The following is an 18,736-nucleotide window of genomic DNA, read 5'->3' on the forward strand; positions in this document are numbered from 1 at the left end:
ACATGAACCCCAAGATCCCTCTGCTCCTCCACACTGCCAAGAATCTTTCCATTAACCCTGTATTCTGCTTTCAAGTTTGTCCTTCCAAAATGAATCACCTCACACTTTTCAGGGTTAAACTCCATCTGCCACTTCTCAGCCCAGCTCTGCATCCTTTGTAACCTAGAACAGCCCTCTGCACTGTCCACAACTCGACCCACCTTTCTATCGTCCGTGATCTTCCTAATCTACTGTTCCACTCCTACAGCCAAATTATTTACAAAAATCACAAATAGAAGAGGACCCAGAACTGATCCTTGTGGTACACCACTCGTAACTGAGCACCATGTTGAATATTTTCCATCCACTACCACACTTTGTCTTCTAAGAGTCAGCCAATTCTGAATCCAATCTGCCACATTTCCCCCTATTCCATGCCTCCTTATCCTCTGCATGAGCCTACCATGGGGAACCTTATTTAAATCCATGTATACCACATCCGCTGCTCTACCTTCATCGATGTGTTTGGTCACCTCTTCAAAGAATTCAATAAGGTTTGTGAGGCATGATCTACCCCTCACAAAATCCATACTGACTATCACGAATCAAACTGTGCCTTTCCAAGTGATCATAAATCGTATCTCTCAGAGCCCTTTCCAATAATTTGCCCACCACTGATGTAAGACTAACTGGCCTAAGTTCCAGGGTTATTTCTATTCCCTTTTTTGAACAAGGGAATGACGTTTGCCTCTCTCCAATATTCCGGCACAATACCCATGGACAGTGATGACGAAAAGATCAATGCCCAAGGCCCTGCGATCTCTTCCCTCACTTCCCACAGAATCCTTGGATAAATCCCATCAGGCCCGGGGGACTTATCTATCTTCAAGTTCCTCAAAATTCCTAGTACATCTTCCTTACTAACATCCACCTCCTTTTGTCTAACAGCCCGTTTCACACTGTCCTCCTCTACAACTAGGTCCCTCTCAGTTGTGAATACCGAAGGAAAGTATGCATTAAGGACTTCTCCTATCTCTTTAGGCTCCGTGCACAAATTCCCTTTGCAATCCTTGCTCGGCCCTACCCTTTCTCTGGTCATTCTCTTATTCCTCAAGTACATGTAAAAAACCTTGGAGTTTTCCTTGATCCTATCTGCCAAGGTTTTCTCATGCCCCCTTATAGCTCTCCTAAGCTCTCTTCAGCTCCTTCCTGGCTAACTTGTATCCCTCTAGAGGCTTTTCCGTTCCTTGTTTCCTACGCCTTATATAAGCATCCTTCTTACTCTAAACCAGTCGTTCGGCCTCTCCTGAGAACCAAGGCTCCCTCACTCGACCGCATCTTCCCTGCCTGCCAGGGGACAAACATATCGAGCGCACACAGTGTGCATTCCTTAAACAATCTCCACATTTCAATAGTGCTCTTCCCTGACAGCATCTGTTCCCATTTTATGTTACCCAGTTCTTGCCTAACAGAATTGTAATCAACCTTCCCCCAATTATAGACCTTACCCTGCTGTATGTACCTATCCTTTTCCATGACTATTGTAAAAGTAACAGAGTTATGATCGCTACCGCCAAAATGCTCTCCTACCAACAGGTCTAACACTTGACCCAGTTCATTGCCAAGCACCAAATCCAAAGTGGCCTCTCCTCGTGTTGGTCTATCTACATACTGTGTCAGGAATCCTTCCCGAACGCACCGGACAAAATCCGCTCCATCTAAACTATTACAACTAAAAAGTTTCCAGTCAATATTTGGAAAGTTGAAGTCAAACATGACTCCACTTCTCTGCAACTATTAGGGGGTCTGTAAAAAAACCCCAACAAAGTGACTGCTCCTTTCTTGTTCCTGACATCAACCCAAACTGACTCTGTAGACATATCATTCTCGATCTGCCTTTCAGTAGCTACTATTCTAGCCCTGACTAGCAACGCCACTCCCCCACCTCTTTTACCACCATCTAAATCCCGGAACTACCAACAACCATTCCTGTCCCTGAGTTACCCAAGTTTCTGTAATGGCCACAACATCATAGTTCCAAGTACTGACCCATGCTCTAAGTTCATCCACCTTATTTCTGATACTTCTAGCATTGAAGTATACACACCTCAAACCACCCGTGTCCACAATTATGCTCCGTCGACCGCATTTCTTTATTAACAACCTCACTCCCTGTTGGAAGCCCGAATACCTCATCCTCTGAATTACAAATCCAGTTCCCCACCCCCTGCCAATCTAGTTTAAACCATCCCATAAAGCTCTAGCAAACCTCCCTCCCAGGATATTTGTGCCCTTCTGGTTCAGGTGCAACACGTCCTTACTGTACAGGTCCCACCTTCCCCAGAATGTGCTGCAATTATCCACATAATGGAAGGCCTCCCTCCTACACCAGCCCTGTAGCCATGTGTTTAGCTGCACTCTCTCCCTATTTCTTACCTTGTTATCACGTGACACTGGTAGTAATCCAGAGATAACTACCTTGTTTGTCCTGGACTTCAGCTTCCAACCTAACTCCCTGTACTCGTTTTTCACATTCTCTGTCCTTTTTCTACCTATGTCATTGGTACCGATGTGTACCATGACTGCTGGTTGCTCACCCTCCCCCTTAAGGATCTTGAAGACACAATCCGAGACATCACGGACCCTGGCACCTGGGAGGCAACATACGATCCGTTCATCTCGTTCGCGTCCACAGAACTGCCTGTCTGTGCCTCTTACTATTGAATCCCCCCCTACAATTGCTCTCCTATTCTCCCCCCTTCCCTTCTGTGCCACAAGGCCAGGCTCAGTACCAGAGACCTGTCCACTATAGCCTTCCCCGGTAGGTCATCCCCTCCAATAGTATCCAAAACGGTATACTTTTTATTGAGGGGAACGGCCACAGGGGATCACTGCATTGTCCGCCTATCCCTTTTCCCCTTCCTGACAGTCACCCAGCTACCTTTTTCCTGTACCTTGGGTGTGACCACCTCTTTATAAGTCCTCTCTATCACCCCCTCTGCCTCCCGAATGATCCGAGTTCATCCAGCTCCAGCTCCAGTTCCCTAACGCAGTCTGTGAGGAGCTGGAGTTGGGTGCACTTCTCGCAAGTGAAGTCAGAGGGGACACCAGCAGTGACTCTTACCCCCCACATCCTGCAAGAGGAGCATGCAACTGCCCTAGCTTCCATTCCCTCTACTTTAGATTTCCAGAAGAATAAAAAAAAGCCTTACCTTACCGACCCTCCACGCAGTCTTTTTTTTGGTTTTGGGTTTACCCAATGCCCGAATATATTTGTTCCTTCTTGGCTCGCGTTCACTCCACTCCCGCCACTGAAAGCAAGAAGCCTTCAGGTTGAGAGTGCATAGGATACTCTGAAGGACCGGATCAAAAGTCTTGACCAGTCTGTTCAGTTGATGGGTGTATTCTTAGGTTGGATCTGCAGGTAGTTGTCTGTAGTGTTCTGGGTTATTCAGTTGTCGGTACACTTCCTTGCTGTATTGAGTATGAGGATAAACAAGTTATGCTGCAGCTCTATGGAACTTCAATTAGGCTACACTTGGAATATTGCATACAATTCTGGTCACCACATTACCAGAAGAATGTGGATGCATAGGAGAGGCTACAGAAAAAGTCTATCAGGATATTGCCTGGTGTGGGGGATTTTAGCTATGAAGAAAGTTTGGATAGACTGGGGTCGTTTTCACTGGAATGCAAAAGGTTGAGAGGCGACCTGACAGAAGTTTATAATATTGTGAATGGCATGGATAGGGTGGAAAGTATGAGGTTTTTTCCCCAGGGTGGAGGGGTGAAATACTGAGGGACACAGGTTCAAGGTGCGAGGGGGGGGAAGTGTAAAAGAGATGTCTGAGGCAAGTGGTGATGCCTGGAACACATTGCCAGAGAAAGCAGTGGAAGCAGACACAATAGCAGCATTCAAAAACCACCTGGATGAATAATTAAATAGGAAGGGAACAGAGGGAGATAAATTCTATAAGTGAAGACTATTTTAATGTGGAAGGGCAAAATGTGTCGGTGCAGGCTTAGAGGGCTGAAGGGCCTGTTCCTGTACTATATTGTTCTTTGTTCTAGATTCATTAATTTTGGGATGGTGGGTCTAACGTATGAGGAGAGATTGACTAGGTTAGGATTGTTTTCGCTGGAGCTCAGATGAATGAGGGGGATCTCAAAGAGACTTACAAAATTCTAACAGGTCCAGGCAGGGTAGATACAGGTAGGATGTTCCCGATGGTGGGTGTGTCCAGAACCAGAGGTCACAGTATGAGGATTCGGGGTAGACGATTTCGGATGGAGATGAAGGAGACATCTCTTCACCCAAAGAGTGGTGAGCCTGTGCAATTCATTACCACAGGAAGTAGTTGATGCCAGAACATTGAATGTATTCAAGAGGCAGCTAGATATAGCACTTGGGATGAATAGGATCAAAGGTTTTGGGGAGAAAGCAGGAATAGGCCATTGAGTTGGATGATCAGCCATGATTGTGATGAATGAGGAGCAGACTTGAAGGGCTGTATGGTCTCCTCCTGGTCCTATCTTCTTTGTTTCTATGTTTCTATTCTAGCAGAGCAGCAGGGAGGGAGTCGAATGGATGTTAAAACATTTCATCATCCCCATCTGCTGCCAGTAAAATTCTAGGATCTTCGTTTTCCCTTCCTCCCACTGCAGGCTGTAGGTCCCCTCATGTTATTCCCAAAAATATGGGATCCATCATGTTTTCTTCTGACCTATTAAGCTGTTGAATTTCTCATTCCCCTATCCCAAACAAGAGAGAATCTAACCATTCCTCCTTGTCATTCAATGGTATCACTATCACTGCATCCCCCACTGTCACCACTGTGGGGTTACCATTGATCCGACACTGCACTGGACTCACCATATAAATACAGTGCTTAGAAGAACAAGTCAGAGGCTAGGAATATCGCAGTGAGTATCTCTCCTCCTGGCTCCGGCATAAGTCAGGAGTGTGATGGAGTACTTCCCACTTGCTTGGATGTGTGCAGCCCCAACAACACTCAAGAACCTCAACACCATCCAGTTCAAAGCTCCCATTTTATTGGCACTACATCCATAAATATCCCCTCCTCCACTACTGATACTCAGAAGCAGCAGTGTGTATTGTCTACAAGATGCACAGCAGAAATTTGCAAAAGATGTTTAAACAACATCTTCCAAACCCATGCACCTTTCCATCTGGAAGGAAAAGGGCAGCAGATACATGGGAGTACCATTCTCTGCAAGATCCCCTGAAAGCCACGTACCATTCTGACTTGGAACTATATTGCCATTCCTTCAGTGTCACTGGGTCAAAATGCTGAATTGCCTCCCTAAGGGCATTATCTAACATGCACATGGACTGCAGTGTTCAAGAAGGCAGTCAAACAACACCTTCTTAAGGGATGTGTAATAAGTTAGTAACTTGCACATTCTCTGAATGCATTACAGAGAGAAAAAAAAGCCTGTAGACCCCTTCCACTTCCTCAAATGGTAGATCCCCTCACATTCCCCAAACTATAAACCCCTTGCCTTCACATCCTAGGCTATGGCATCATTCTCCCAATAAATTTTGGAACCATTCACAGCCACCCCCAAAATATGGGACTCCTCACCTCTTCAATGTGTAACTGTGACTTCTTGATGTCAGAGTATGAAATGAATTTAGAAATGGACAGCCTGGAAGCGGAACAAATGCCAATGTTTGCAATAGCATTGGAAGAAGAGCCTATTCAACTCATAAACAAAGCTGGAACAGACAGCATTCGACCCCACATCAGTCCCAGAGGCATCGTCAAAATCCGAAAATACTTTCCAGAGACGTGGATTTGGGATCTTGTCCCTGTTGGGTGAGCAAGGAATTAATCTGCTGGTTCAGGGGAATCCAAGAGGTTGGTGTGGGGTGGTACACACAGGCTGGGATTGGAGAAGTGCAAGGATCTAAAAGGAAATTGGAACTGGAGGAGTTTACAGAGACAGGGAGGTGTGTAGGTGCAAGAAGAGTGTACGAAGATAGGGCTGAAGGGACTGGGGGAGGTTTCAGAAATAGTGAGGGGTGTAGGGGCTGGAGGAGTTACAGAGATTTGAAGATGTATAAAGACTGGAGAAGTTTACAGAAATAGGCTGTATTCTAGGGGCTGGAGGTGGCTTCAGGGATAGGGAGGATTATAGGGGCTGGAGGAGGTTATAGAGAAAAGGAAGGTTGTAGATGCTAGAGGAAGTTACAGAGATTGAGAGAGTTGTAGGGACTCAAAGATTAAAGAGATAGGAAAGTTTGTAGGGATTTGGGAGGATTATAGAGATAGGCATGGTGGAGGGACTGGAACAGGATACAGAGATAGTGAGTGTATAGGGTCTAGAGGAGCTTACAGAAAGGCAGCGTTGCAGGGTTTAGAGGAGGTTACAGAAGTAGGGAGGAATGTAAGGACTGGAGGAGGATACACAGATAAGGGGGTGTGTAGGTGCTGGTGGAGGTTATTGAAAGGGAGATTGACGGGAGGTCACAGGGATAGGGAGGTTTGTAGGAGCTAAAGGAGGTAAAATAAATGTGGATTGTTATAGGGACTGCAGGAATCACTGAAATAATAAGGAGTATTGGGGCTGAAGGAGAGTTCACAAATAGGGAGGGTTGTCGGGGCTGGAGGTTACAGAGGTAGGGAGGGGTCAAGGTCTGCAGGAGTTTACAAAGGTATTAAGTGGTGTAGGGCTTGTAGGAAATTACAGGGATAGGGTGGTGTTTGGAGAGTGGAGGTGGTTACAAGGAAAGGGAGCAAAAACAGAAGTTGCTGGAAAAGCTCAGCAGGTCTGGCAGCATCTTTGAAGGAAAAAAACAAAGTTAATGTTTCGGTTCCAGTGACCCTTCCTCAGAACATTCTGAGGAAGGGTCACCGGACAAGAAACGTTAACACTAACTTTTTTCTTCACAGATGCTGCCAGACCTGCTACGCTTTTCCAGCAACTTCTGTTTTTATTCTTAAATTACAGCATCCGCAGTTCTTTTGGTTTTTACAAAGAAAGGAATCATTGTAGGGACTGGAGGATCTTACAGAGGAAGGGAGGAGTATAGTTACTGGATGAGATAACAGTGATAAGGAGGGGTGTAGAGGCTGGAGGATTTCACAAGGATAGGAAGGATTGTAAGAGCTGATGGAAGTCACAAGAATAGGGTTTGTTTTCAGGGATGGGGGAGGCTACAGAGAGGGAAAGATGGATAGGGGTTAGAAGAGTTAGGGAATGTGGCAGGGGCTGGAGGAGGTTACAGAGATATGGTGAGTGTGGTGACAGGAGGAGTTTAATAGAGATTGGGATGAATGTAGGATGAATAGGGAGAGGTGTGGATGCTGGGCAAGGTGACAATGATAGGGAGAATTGTGTATCCTGGATGAAGTTGCAGAGATATGGAACCTCAAAGGATCTGGATTAGGTAGCATCTAGTAGATGGCATGGTACATTAGTAGCAGGGTCTAGATGCTGGAGGAGGTTTCAGATAGGAAGTGTTGTAAGAACTGCCAGAAGTCAGAAAGGGTTGTTAATGCAGGAATAGCTTATAAAGATATTGGGGAGTGTAGGGCCTGGAGGACGTAACATATATGGGGCTGCAGCAGATAGAGGATGTTACTGAGTTTGGTTCAGGTTCAGGGCTGTATGACATAACAGAGGTAGGATGGGTTGTAGGTGCAGGAGGAGGTTACTGATATTGGTTGTGGTGTTGGGGATTTCAGAGGTTATAGAGTAGGCAGGGTTGTATGGGAAGGAGTTGGTCAGTAATGAGGGATGAGGTTGTTGACTTGCTTGTCCAGCTGGCTTGTTCTCGTTCACATGTTTCATCACCATGCTAGGTGACATCATCAGAGGACCCTCTGATGAGGTGATGTTATTCTACGCTCAACTTTAACATCCAGAAACGGAAGTTGATTGTTGCTTTCTTCTTCCCCTGTGAATTTAATCCCTGTGAATACGCTGTTGATGAGGTGGTGGGTCTCTTCTAATTTGTTGCATTGAATAATGGCAAATGTGTCGTCTACGTACCGGATCCACAGTTCAGGTTGAAGTTGAGCGTATGACCAACGGGGAGTATACAGAAAAGCAACCCACACTGATCAAATCCTCAACTTCCACAGCAACCACCCCAACGTCCACAAACAAAGCTGCATTAGGACACTATTTAAATGGGCCAGGACACACTACAACATTCCAGAACTATGCAGGAAAGAGGAACAGCACCTTTACAAAATCTTTGCTGTAAACAGATATCCCCGCCACTTCATTTGCAGATGCCTACTAAACAGGCAACAACGGGAGAACACATTACGCCCTAACACACTGATCACACTGCCAATACATCAGGAACATATCAGAACTGACAACAAGACTCGTAAGACCACTAGGAATCACGGTGGCCCACAAGCCCACAGCTACTCTACGACAAACACTTTCAAGGATTAAAGACCCGATTCCCACAACATGCAGAACGAGCATGGTTTACAAAATACCATGCAACAACTGCCACAAACATTACATCGGACAGACAGGAAGGAAACTAGCCATCAGAGTACATGAACATCAACTAGCAGCAAAACGGCACAGCGAACTCTCCTTAATATCGATACACACAGACAATGAAGGCCATCAATTTTGCTGGGACAAGGTAACCATAGTAGCCCAAGCCAAACATAGACTTGCACAGGAATTCCTAGAGGCATGGTTCTCCACCTGTAATGCAATCAATAAACATACAGAATTGGACCCCACATACAAACCTGTACAGATCAAACCAGAAATGACACTACTCACCATAACGGATCAGACAGTATAAATTCCAAGCAGACTAGAATAACATCGCTTCATCGGAGGTTCCACCGATGATGTCACCTAGCATGGTGACGAAACGTCTGAACGAGAATAAGCCAGCTTGGCGAGCAAGTCAACATTCTCACCCACAACCCGAGCTACAGATCTTTGCCAAAACTTTAAGTAATGAGGGATTACTGCATAGTTAGAGGATCAGTACTGAGGGAATGTCACACTGCTGGTTTATCAGCACTGAGGTATGCTGCACTGTTGGAGGGCCAGTGCTGAGGGAGCGCTGCATTGTCAAACTTCAGTGCTGAGGGAGTGCCACACTGTCGGAAGGTCAGTGCTGAGGGAGTGCCGCACTGTCGGAGGGTCAGTGCTGGGGGATTGCCGTACTGTCGGAGGGTCAGTGCTGAGGGAGTGCCGCACTGTCGGAGGGTCAATGCTGAGGGAGGGCTGCACTGTCGGAGGGTCAGTACTGAAGGAGTGCTGCACTGTTGGAGGATCTCACTGTTAGTGTTTTTTATTTCAGTGCACACTGTCTTGTCCTATTCTTTGACTGCCTTCCTTTCGTCTCAGATCCTCTGGGAGTGTCTCTCTCCCCATCACAGTTCCAGACTCTATCACTGAATGGAAAGGCAGCATGTTCTGTACTAGCCATGTGGGAATTGGAATCTCTGATACCATCACCTTTAACGCATTCAAACCATTCTTTGTCGAACTGGCTCTCCCCTTTTCTGTTGTCAGAACTGAGGGTTTCGCCCTCAAGGCCAAAGTCTTCAACTACCTGACGCAATGTATCGTGGTGAGTGAGCTTTCCTGCTTGTTCTTCCACTGTGGGATGAAGCACCAACCTCTTTCCTGCCATTGGCCCCCAGCATCACACCAGTAACTGCATCATGTTAACTGAATACAGGCCAGGGACAAATTGTCCGCATTTCCTGCTCTTCGCATTGGGTGCCAAACTTAGAGCAGAGTATTTGTTATTCCTGCATGAGATACATGTGTTTGTCTCTGGCTGGGCCAGCATTTGTTACCCATTGCTGAGCTCCTTTCTTTAACTGCTGGCATCCCTCTGGGTCTACCTACAGTACAGTGTCTCTAGGGAGGGAATTCAGCGATTCTGACACAGCAGCACTGAAGGAACAGTGATATATTTCCAACTCAGGATGGTAAGTTGCTCAGAAGGGAACTTACAGTAGGTGGGGTTTCCATGTGGCTGTTGCCCTTGTTCTTCCATATGGTATTGGTCGTGGGTATGGAAGGTGCTATCTAAGGAGCCTTAGTGAATTTTGGCAGTGCACCTTGTAGGCAGTGCACACAGGTTATTGCTGAGCAGTTGCTGCTTGATAGCCCTGTTGATGACACCTTGCATCCCTTTACTGATATTCGACAATAGATTGATGGGGCAGTAATTTGTGAACGTTTAGACTGAGTCCTGTGCTGTGGCACATTTACCCCCTTCCTGTTCTTTCTTGTCCTCAGGTGAAGGTGACCCTTCTGAATGCCCAGGGATTTACTGTAACAGCAGAAAGTGACACCGAACATATGACTTGCATCTGCTCCCAAGACAGTCAAACTTTTAGCTGGCATCTACTCGCCACTGGACTGGGTTAGTAATTTACTGAGCACCAGGCTCTAATCTCGGCCAAGGCTGAGGCTGGTCAGGCCAGGAACCTGCTTCCAATCCCTGGGTGAGGGAGAGAGGGGGAGAATTATTCTGGGTACCTGCTCCTGATGCCTGAGTGTGGGGGTGGGGGAGTGGAATCAGCCTGGGTACCTGCTCCCGATCCCTGGGTTAGGGAGGGAGAGGGAGAACCAGCACAGGATTCCACTCCTAATCCCTGTGCAGTGATCCCTAGATTAAAGAAAAAAGGTGAATCAGTCTGTGCACTGATACCTGATCACTGCCCAGCGATCCCTGGATTAGGGAAGGATTGGGAGCATCATCCCAGGTTCCTGCTCCTAATCCCTCCTCAGTCACAGGGATAGAGAGGGACAAAATCAGCCCTGATACCGGCTCACATTTCATTTCCTTTCTCTCTCAATGATCTAGGCCAGCAGAATTTGACAGTACAAGCTGAATCGATTGCCTCCGAGACTCTGTGTGGGAATGAGTTTGCGATTGTCCCTGCTAAAGGAGCCATGGATGTCATTCGGAAATCCCTCCTGATCAAGGTCAGAACCGGGGACTGATCGAGATGTAATCTGAGTGAGTGCAGGGTAAAGGGAGGGCTGTGATTGGGCAGAAGGGAGACATGGACTGACAGAGGAGTGAACATTCCAGGGTCAAATGGACTGGTGATTGGGTCAAGAAATATTACGAGGGAACACGAGATGTACCTAGAGCAGGTATCCTGCTGACTGAAAGATGTCAAGTCCAAGGAAGAAAGGAAATGGAGATAAAATAGGAATAAGATTTTAAAATTGAGTGAGTCCCTGTGTTTAGTCTTCCCAGTACAGGGGGAGTGCCTGTGTTTTGACTCTGCTGGAGGAATGCACTGGAAATGAAGGCTGGGGTCTCCCCAGGCCCTGCCTAAAGTCTCAAAGTTTTAATTCAACTGGTAAAATAGACAAATTATTTTCCTTAGTGACTATCATCAGAACAGACTTTCAATGAATTTCTTTAATAAACTCAGACGTATCCCATTTATCACAAAATAAACCAATTTTTTAAGTTACAGAATGGGTTGGCAACTAAGGTATATGCCGCAGACAGAGGAAAGGAGAGTGTGAGTAAGGGGGAGAGGAAGATAGAGAGAGAGAGAGACAGACAGGCAGAGAAAACAAAGGTAAAAAATGCAGAAAGGAAGGAAAAAACACCATCTGTGGGCCAGTGGACTGAACACAAAAGGTAAATGTGATCTTTAAATTCCCTGAATTTCCTGTTGATGAAATCAAAATACTCATTAATGTGGAGTGATGGAATATCTTCAGGCACACTTAGTCGGAGATACTCGTATCTGAAATTTTCTCTGGATCACAGAAATAATTCTGAAAGAGAGAGAGTGTAATCTGTGCAGCTTGTCCTGTTTTAAGATTTCTCCTTGATTTTATTTTAAGGAGAGAGATTATCTTGCTGCAGGAGGTCTTCTCTCTTTGACTGATACACTCAGGTGTCCTGCACAAATAGGTTCCAAATTGAGAAGAGTCTTGCTGGGCAACGTTCAGAATAAAATTGGAAGAAAGGGGGCCTAAGTATGTCCAGCAAAGTCAGAAGCCATATCTTATCTTTCTCTTAAGCTTTGCTTGCCTATTTTCCAAAGTTACTCAACTTTTCATTAGTTAACAGGTGAGTCAGAGTTCTCTTTACTGTTAAACTATACACATTCCTTCACAATCCTGGTAAATTCTTATTAATCCAGAAATTCTTAACATTCAATATTCCTGTTTCCAATATCCACATATGATACTTCCATATCAAGATGTGTTTCCAACATAGCAGACGACGTAAAAAGCAAAAGACATTCACTTGGCGGAAGTGCATCCACTCTTCTGGTGGGCTCTGTGACTGTGTGCATTACTGAATGCCTTTAGAGGACTGACTGCCAGTAAATATGCCTGATCTCCCTTTGGGTCAGCTAGTTAATCAAAATGGAACATGACAATTTAAAGATATTTTACTGATTCACGTTTAATTGAGATTGATCTGGAATCTGATCGTTAAAGTAAACAGATTAAACCTGCCAAGTAATCATGGACTGTGTGGTCATGTAAGATGGTTTTTTTCTTTTACATTATTGCTTTTCATGATGGAATCATAACGTAATCACCCTCTCTCTCACTCTCTATATCTCTGCTTTTTCTGTCTCTCAATCTCCCTCTGCCTTTCACTTTCTGTTTTCGAAATCTCTGTTATCTGTTTCTTTATCGCTGTCTCCCTTTTTCTCCTCCTCACTCTTTAAACACATCTCTGTCCCACTATCACTTTCTTTCTCTCTCTTTTCTCCTCCCTCTTACCTCCCTCTCTGTCCATCTGTCTCCATCTCCTCTCTCTTCTTCCCACTCTTGCCTCCCTTTCTGTCCATCTATCTCTCCATCGCTGTCTTGCTCCCGCTCTCTCTTATTCTGTTTCTCTCTCATTTGTTACTCCCTTTTGTCTCTCTCTTCCTCTCTATCTCCCCCTCTCGCTCTGTCTCACTCCCTTGTGCTGACTCTGTCTATTGCGCTGTTTCATCCTCTCTACCACTCCCTCTCTGCCTCTTGCCCTCCTTCTCTGCCTCTCTTTCTCAATCTTTCTGTCCCTACCTCTCTTTGTCAATCTGAGTCTCCCTCTCTCTCTGTCATATTCTTCCCCTGTCTCTGTCTCTCTCTCACCCCACCTTCCTACCTTTCTGCCTTCCTAATTCTCAATCTTTTTGTTGCCTATTCTCTTTCCCTGACACATTTTTTCTCTTGCAGCCCGAGGGCATTGAGATTGAACTGATCCACAGCTCTTTGATGTGTCCAGCAGGTACAGGACTCCAGTTTACATTCTGGGCAATGGGACAGTCTGAACGACCAGTTGAGCGTCCTCAGCATTTGTCTGAGGGGAGGGACATAGTGAAGGAGTGTCCCTCAGCTCTGTCTCTGTGGGGAGGTAGACAGCGAGAGAGTGTCCCTCAGCTCTGGCTCTGTGGGAGGGAGACAGCGAGAGAGTGTCCTTCAGCTCTGATTATGTGGGGTGGGAGACAGCGAGAAAGTGTCCTTCAGCTCTGATTCTGTGTGAAGGGCGAGAACATGTGTGAGCGTGTATCCCTCAGCTCTGTTTGGAGATAGAGAGTATATAAGGGACTGCCTTCAGCACTGGGCCTGCAGGAGGGAGAGAGGGTGTATGGCAAAGGCAGACACAAAGACAGATATGTGAGAGAGAAAGAGAGACAGTGACACAGAGTGATAGTGATTGCATGTCAGAGATTTGTTGACAGTGGTTGAGGTGTTGGGGAATCCGATGGTCCAATGGGTCCAGGAGACTGCTGTCTGAGGAGACATCACTCTGGGAATGAGATTGGAGTTGATGCTGGTGATTGAGACATTAGCGGTAATCCTGGAAGGGGTGTGGCTGGGAGGTGGGGTTCAGTGCACTGTCAATGTTAATTATGTGGGTTGGCAGAGATTACTGGTGTTTCTCACATCTGATCTCATGATGTGCTTCGATCCAGGCAAGACCATCACTGAGGAGATCCAGCTTGAGCTTCCCAACGATGTCATCAAAGGATCAAGCAGGGCCTATGTCACTGTGCTGGGTAAGAATCTCATGGCAATCCAACTGAGGCTTGTACATAACTCTGGAAAGGTGAGGCTCAAGTCATGTCCCGCACTGAAGAATAATCGCAACCAGTGTGGTACTGACCTCCACAAGGATGAGAGAGAAACACGATCACATCACTGTCTCACTCTCTCCCTCCGTCACTTTCTGTCTCTCTGTTTTGGGACTGAGACTGGGAGCGGTGTTTCGGGGTTGAATATGGTTTGTGATTTGGAATTGAGATATGGTTTGTGTTTTGGGAATGACAATATGGTACGCGTTTCGTGATTGTTATCGGGGCTGAGATTAGGAGCTTGAAATCTTCTGACATACAATCACTAGAACAATGCTCCAGTATATAGTCTACTTGGGTTATCCAACCTGCTCCACAGGCTGATATCATTTAAACCTCAAATCTACTTACATCTTTCACTGTTTCATACCTCTTATCTACCTCAACCTTAAAAAATATTCAAAGAATCTGCTTCTGCCACCTCTGAGGAGTCATGATCCAAATCCTCACAGCCCCAGAGAGAAAGCAATCCCCTCATCTTTATTATAAATAGGTGACCCCTAGTTCTAGATTCTACCAGAGGAAGCAGCCTCTCCAGAACCACCCTGTCAAGACCCCTCAAGATATACATGGGTACAAGCCTGGTCTGTCTAACCTTTCCTCACAAGACAGCCTTTCCATTCCAGATGTTAGTCTGGTAAATCTTCACTGAACTGCCTCCAATATTTTTCTATTTTCCCTCAAATGCAAAGACCAATACCTTACACAGTCCTCCCGATGCAGTCTCACCAGTGCCTTGAAGCATAACCTCCCTATGTTTGTATTTAATTACCCTCGCAAGAAATGATAACATTCCATTAGCTTTCCTAACTACTTTCTGTACCTGCATATTAACCTTCTGCAATTGTCTTTAGTCTTTTCGAAGGGGAGATTTCTCCTGCACCCTGAACATTGTTTTGAATTTTTGAATGTTTCTCATCATTATTGTACATCGTTGTTTATCAGTATTGTAGATCAAAAAAAACTTTTCTTCCAGTTGATAAAGCTGGTTTTCACCTTATGAATGTTCTTATCTATCATTATCTTCACATTATGCTATTATCACTGTTGTCTATGTCCTCCCCAACTTTTACTACTCTTAGAGTCATTGAGTCGTACAGCACGGAAACAGACCCATTGGTCCAACTCGTCCATGCTGACTAAGTTTCCCAATTGCCTGTGTTTGGTCTATATCCCTTTTAACCTTTCCTATTCTTGTACCTGTCCAAATGTCTTTTAACTGTACCTGCACCTATCACTTCCTCTGGCAGTTCATTCCACAAACAAACCACATTCCGTGTGAAAATGTTGCCCCTCCTGTCACTTTTAAATCTTTCTCTTCTCACGATAAAAATATGCCCCCTAGTTTTGAACTCTACCACCTGAGGAAAAAGACTTTTGCTATTCACCTCATCCATGCCCCTCATGACTTTATAAACTTCTACAATGTCACTCCTCAACCTCCTATGCTCCAATGAAAAACGTCTCAGTCTACCCAGCCTCTCCTTATAACTCAAGCCCTCCAGTCCTGCCAACATCCTGGTGAATCTTTTCTGAACTTTCTACAATTTAATAGTATCCTTCCTATAGCAAGATGACCAGAACTATACACAGTACTCCAAAAGTGGCCTCACCAACATCCTGTAAAACCTCAACATGACATCCTAACTCCTATAGGCAATGGTTTGAGCAATGAAGGCAAGCGTGCTAAACACGTCCTTAACCACCCTGTCTACATGTGACACAGCTTCCAAAGATTTGTGTACCTGAACCCCTAGGTTTCTTTGTTCGACAACACTACCAGGGCCCTACCATCAACTGTATAAGTCCTGCCCTAGCTTTTGTACCAAAATGTAATACCTCACATTTATCCATAAACTCCATCTGCCACTCCTCAGCTCATTGGCCTAACTGATCAAGATCCCTTTGTAATCTTAGATAACCTTTTTCACTGTCGATGTACCACAAATTTTGGTGTCATCCACAAACTTACTAACCATGCCTCCTAAATTCTCATCTAAATCAATTATATAAATAACAGAAAACAGTGGACCCAGCACCAATCCCTACAGAACACCTCCAGTCCAAAAAACAACCCTCCACACCACCCTCTGTCTCCTATTGTCGAGCCAATTTTGTGTCCAATTGGCAAGTTTTTCCTGAATGCCATGTTGAATTGAATGATTTATTGACACTTGCATATTACAGTGAATGAAACAGTTAATTACAGTTAAAAGATTCAACCGATGTCACAATTTAGCCTCCACCTCCCCTCCAACACCTCATCTCCAACTGCACTGGACCTACTCTTTAGGCGCTATCTCTTCGCTGCTGGCCCACCTCCCCAATGTGGCTGCAGATGCCAGGCCACGCACTGAACTCGTACTTGCCCCACAACCAGGAGTCTTTGGCTTCTCTGCATCATTGATAATCCGGAATCTCTGCTCTGGACCTGCCAATACCACAACCAGGATGCTCTAGTTCAGGTGCCATCTCAATGACATCAGGAGTCCCTATTCCAGGCATATCATGCTGCTGCCAATACCAGGTCTGGGCCTACTGCAACCAGAAGTCCCTACCTCCACTGCCAGGCCATGCCGCAGATACCTCACCAAGAAGCCGAAATGTCAGCTTTCCTGCTCCCCTGAGGCTGCCTGGCCTGCTGTGCTCCTTCAGCTCCACACTGTGTTATCCCTCACAAAGAGTTTGCTTCAATTGCTCTCCTCCGAGATGTTGACTCGCCGGTGCCGCCATCTTGAACGGTTCACCGCCGCCCCCTCAAATTGTTGGGAGGAGTCATGTCTCCCGCCACCACCTCCAAAGGCTAGGAGGCTGCTGTCATTCTGCCAACGGCCCACTGCTTCTGCCATGTCAAGGCCATCGATTAACCCGACACTAAAAGTTTTAAAGAAAACAATTGTGAAAATGAAAGAATAAGAGCAGAAATAAACGAAAAGAAAATTGTAGTGATTGGAACGACGTGGACCTCGTCGACTATGAGGTCCTTGATTGAGGTTGTTAACCTGGGCCAATCAGGAAGCCTTGGCTGATCAATGTTAACAGGGGATTTAGAATCTCTTCAGTTCAGGGGACTGACTCCGAGCTGGCCGGCTACAGCCAGTGTACTGGACATAAGTAAATAAAGGGTTACTTGGTAATGGGATACTGGCCTCTGAGGGGTTATTTCAAAAAAGAAAGAAGGCAAACAGGAATGGTTGAGCACTGGGCTCAAGAGCCACCATGCAACTCTGCTACTCTGCCACCGTCTTGAATACTCTGCCAGTGCTATCTCTCAAAATCCCCTCCAACATCTTACCCACCACTGATGCCAGACCCACTGGCCAATAGTTCCCAGGCTTCTCCTTCCAGCCTTTCTTCAATAAAGGCACAATATTAGCCAGCCTCTAGTCCTTGACACCTCACCCATTGCTGTAGATGAAACAAATGTCTCTGCTAGGATCCCAGTAATCTCTTCCCTAACTTCCCACAATGTCCTAGGATACACTTGATCAGGTCCTGGAGATTTATCCACCTTTATGTTTTTAAGATCTCCACTTTTGTAATGTGGACTCTTTTCAAGGCATCAATATTTATTTCCCCCCATTCCCTAATCTCTCTCTCACTTTCTCCACAGTAAAAATTGCTATCTTTTCTGTTTTGAGCTCCATTACTATCAATCTTCCTTTTTGGCAAATTTTACACTTTGGGTTCAGAGTGATTCCTATATACATTATAGGAACTACATTCTCTTATCCCCTCAGCTACCTCTTCAGTCCAATTCATATCCTGGTTATTAAAATCCCACAAGATTCCTTTCTTAATGTTCCATTGTATTGTACTCAGTTTTTGGGTGAAGTGTTTGGTTTGGTTGGAGCCTTTTGAACTCTGTCAGAGGAGTCTGTGAGCAATGTTCTCTCTCTCCAGGGGACATACTGAGTTCTGCGATGCAGAATCTGGATGGGTTATTGAGACTGCCCACAGGGTGTGGAGAACAGAACATGGTGAAATTTGCCCCAAACATCTACGTGCTGAGATACCTGAACAAAACAGATCAGCTCACTCGGGAAATTCAGGACAAAGCAATTAGCTACCTACAGACAGGTAGATCTCTGCTGGAATGTGTTACATTGTGTGACCGTGTCTGTAGTTATCTGTGTATGTTGTATGTGTCCATGCGTGTAACTGTGTGTCTGTTACTCTGGGTATGAGTGAGTGTGTTACTCTGTGTTGTCGGACAGTGTTAGTCTGGATGTGCGGATGAGTGTTCTGCTGTGGTTGTGTGTATGAGTATGTTACTCTGGGTCTGTGTGTGTATGTTACACTGGATGTGAGTATTACTCTGGGTGTGAGTTAACGTGTGTAGGTAGTGTGTGAGTGAATGTATTATTCTTGTGTGTTATACAATGTGGAAGTGCATTACTCTGGGTCTGAGTGAGTGCATGAATCCATGTGTGTGTATATGAGTTAACCTTTCTTAATGTAATTTGCACTATAACTTTCTTTGGCTTGTTTAACCTCTATTAACTTGCTCACTACTCCACAGGATACCAGAACCAGCTGACATACAAACATCACGATGGATCCTTCAGTGCATTTGGAGATGGAGATCATGAGGGAAATACCTGGTACAGATGAAGAGAAATTATCAATTTCCACATTCCTGCCTCTCTGGCACACCTCACACGCATGTACAA

General features: G+C 45.4%; 1 protein-coding gene across 1 annotated transcript in view; it reads left to right on the top strand.

Moving 5' to 3' along the window:
- LOC109922073 (alpha-2-macroglobulin-like) overlaps positions 1-18,736 on the top strand; it is a 105,705-nt gene that overhangs the window by 56,492 nt on the left and 30,477 nt on the right. Inside the window, 8 exon segments of the mRNA XM_048620558.1 lie at positions 5,621-5,819; positions 9,343-9,568; positions 10,249-10,375; positions 10,820-10,941; positions 13,165-13,216; positions 13,905-13,988; positions 17,967-18,143; positions 18,586-18,667. Coding sequence (XP_048476515.1) covers positions 5,621-5,819; positions 9,343-9,568; positions 10,249-10,375; positions 10,820-10,941; positions 13,165-13,216; positions 13,905-13,988; positions 17,967-18,143; positions 18,586-18,667 — 1,069 coding nt within the window.

This window comes from Rhincodon typus, chromosome 47 (assembly GCF_021869965.1).
Source record: "Rhincodon typus isolate 14 chromosome 47, sRhiTyp1.1, whole genome shotgun sequence".
In the NCBI taxonomy this organism is placed as follows: domain Eukaryota; kingdom Metazoa; phylum Chordata; class Chondrichthyes; order Orectolobiformes; family Rhincodontidae; genus Rhincodon; species Rhincodon typus.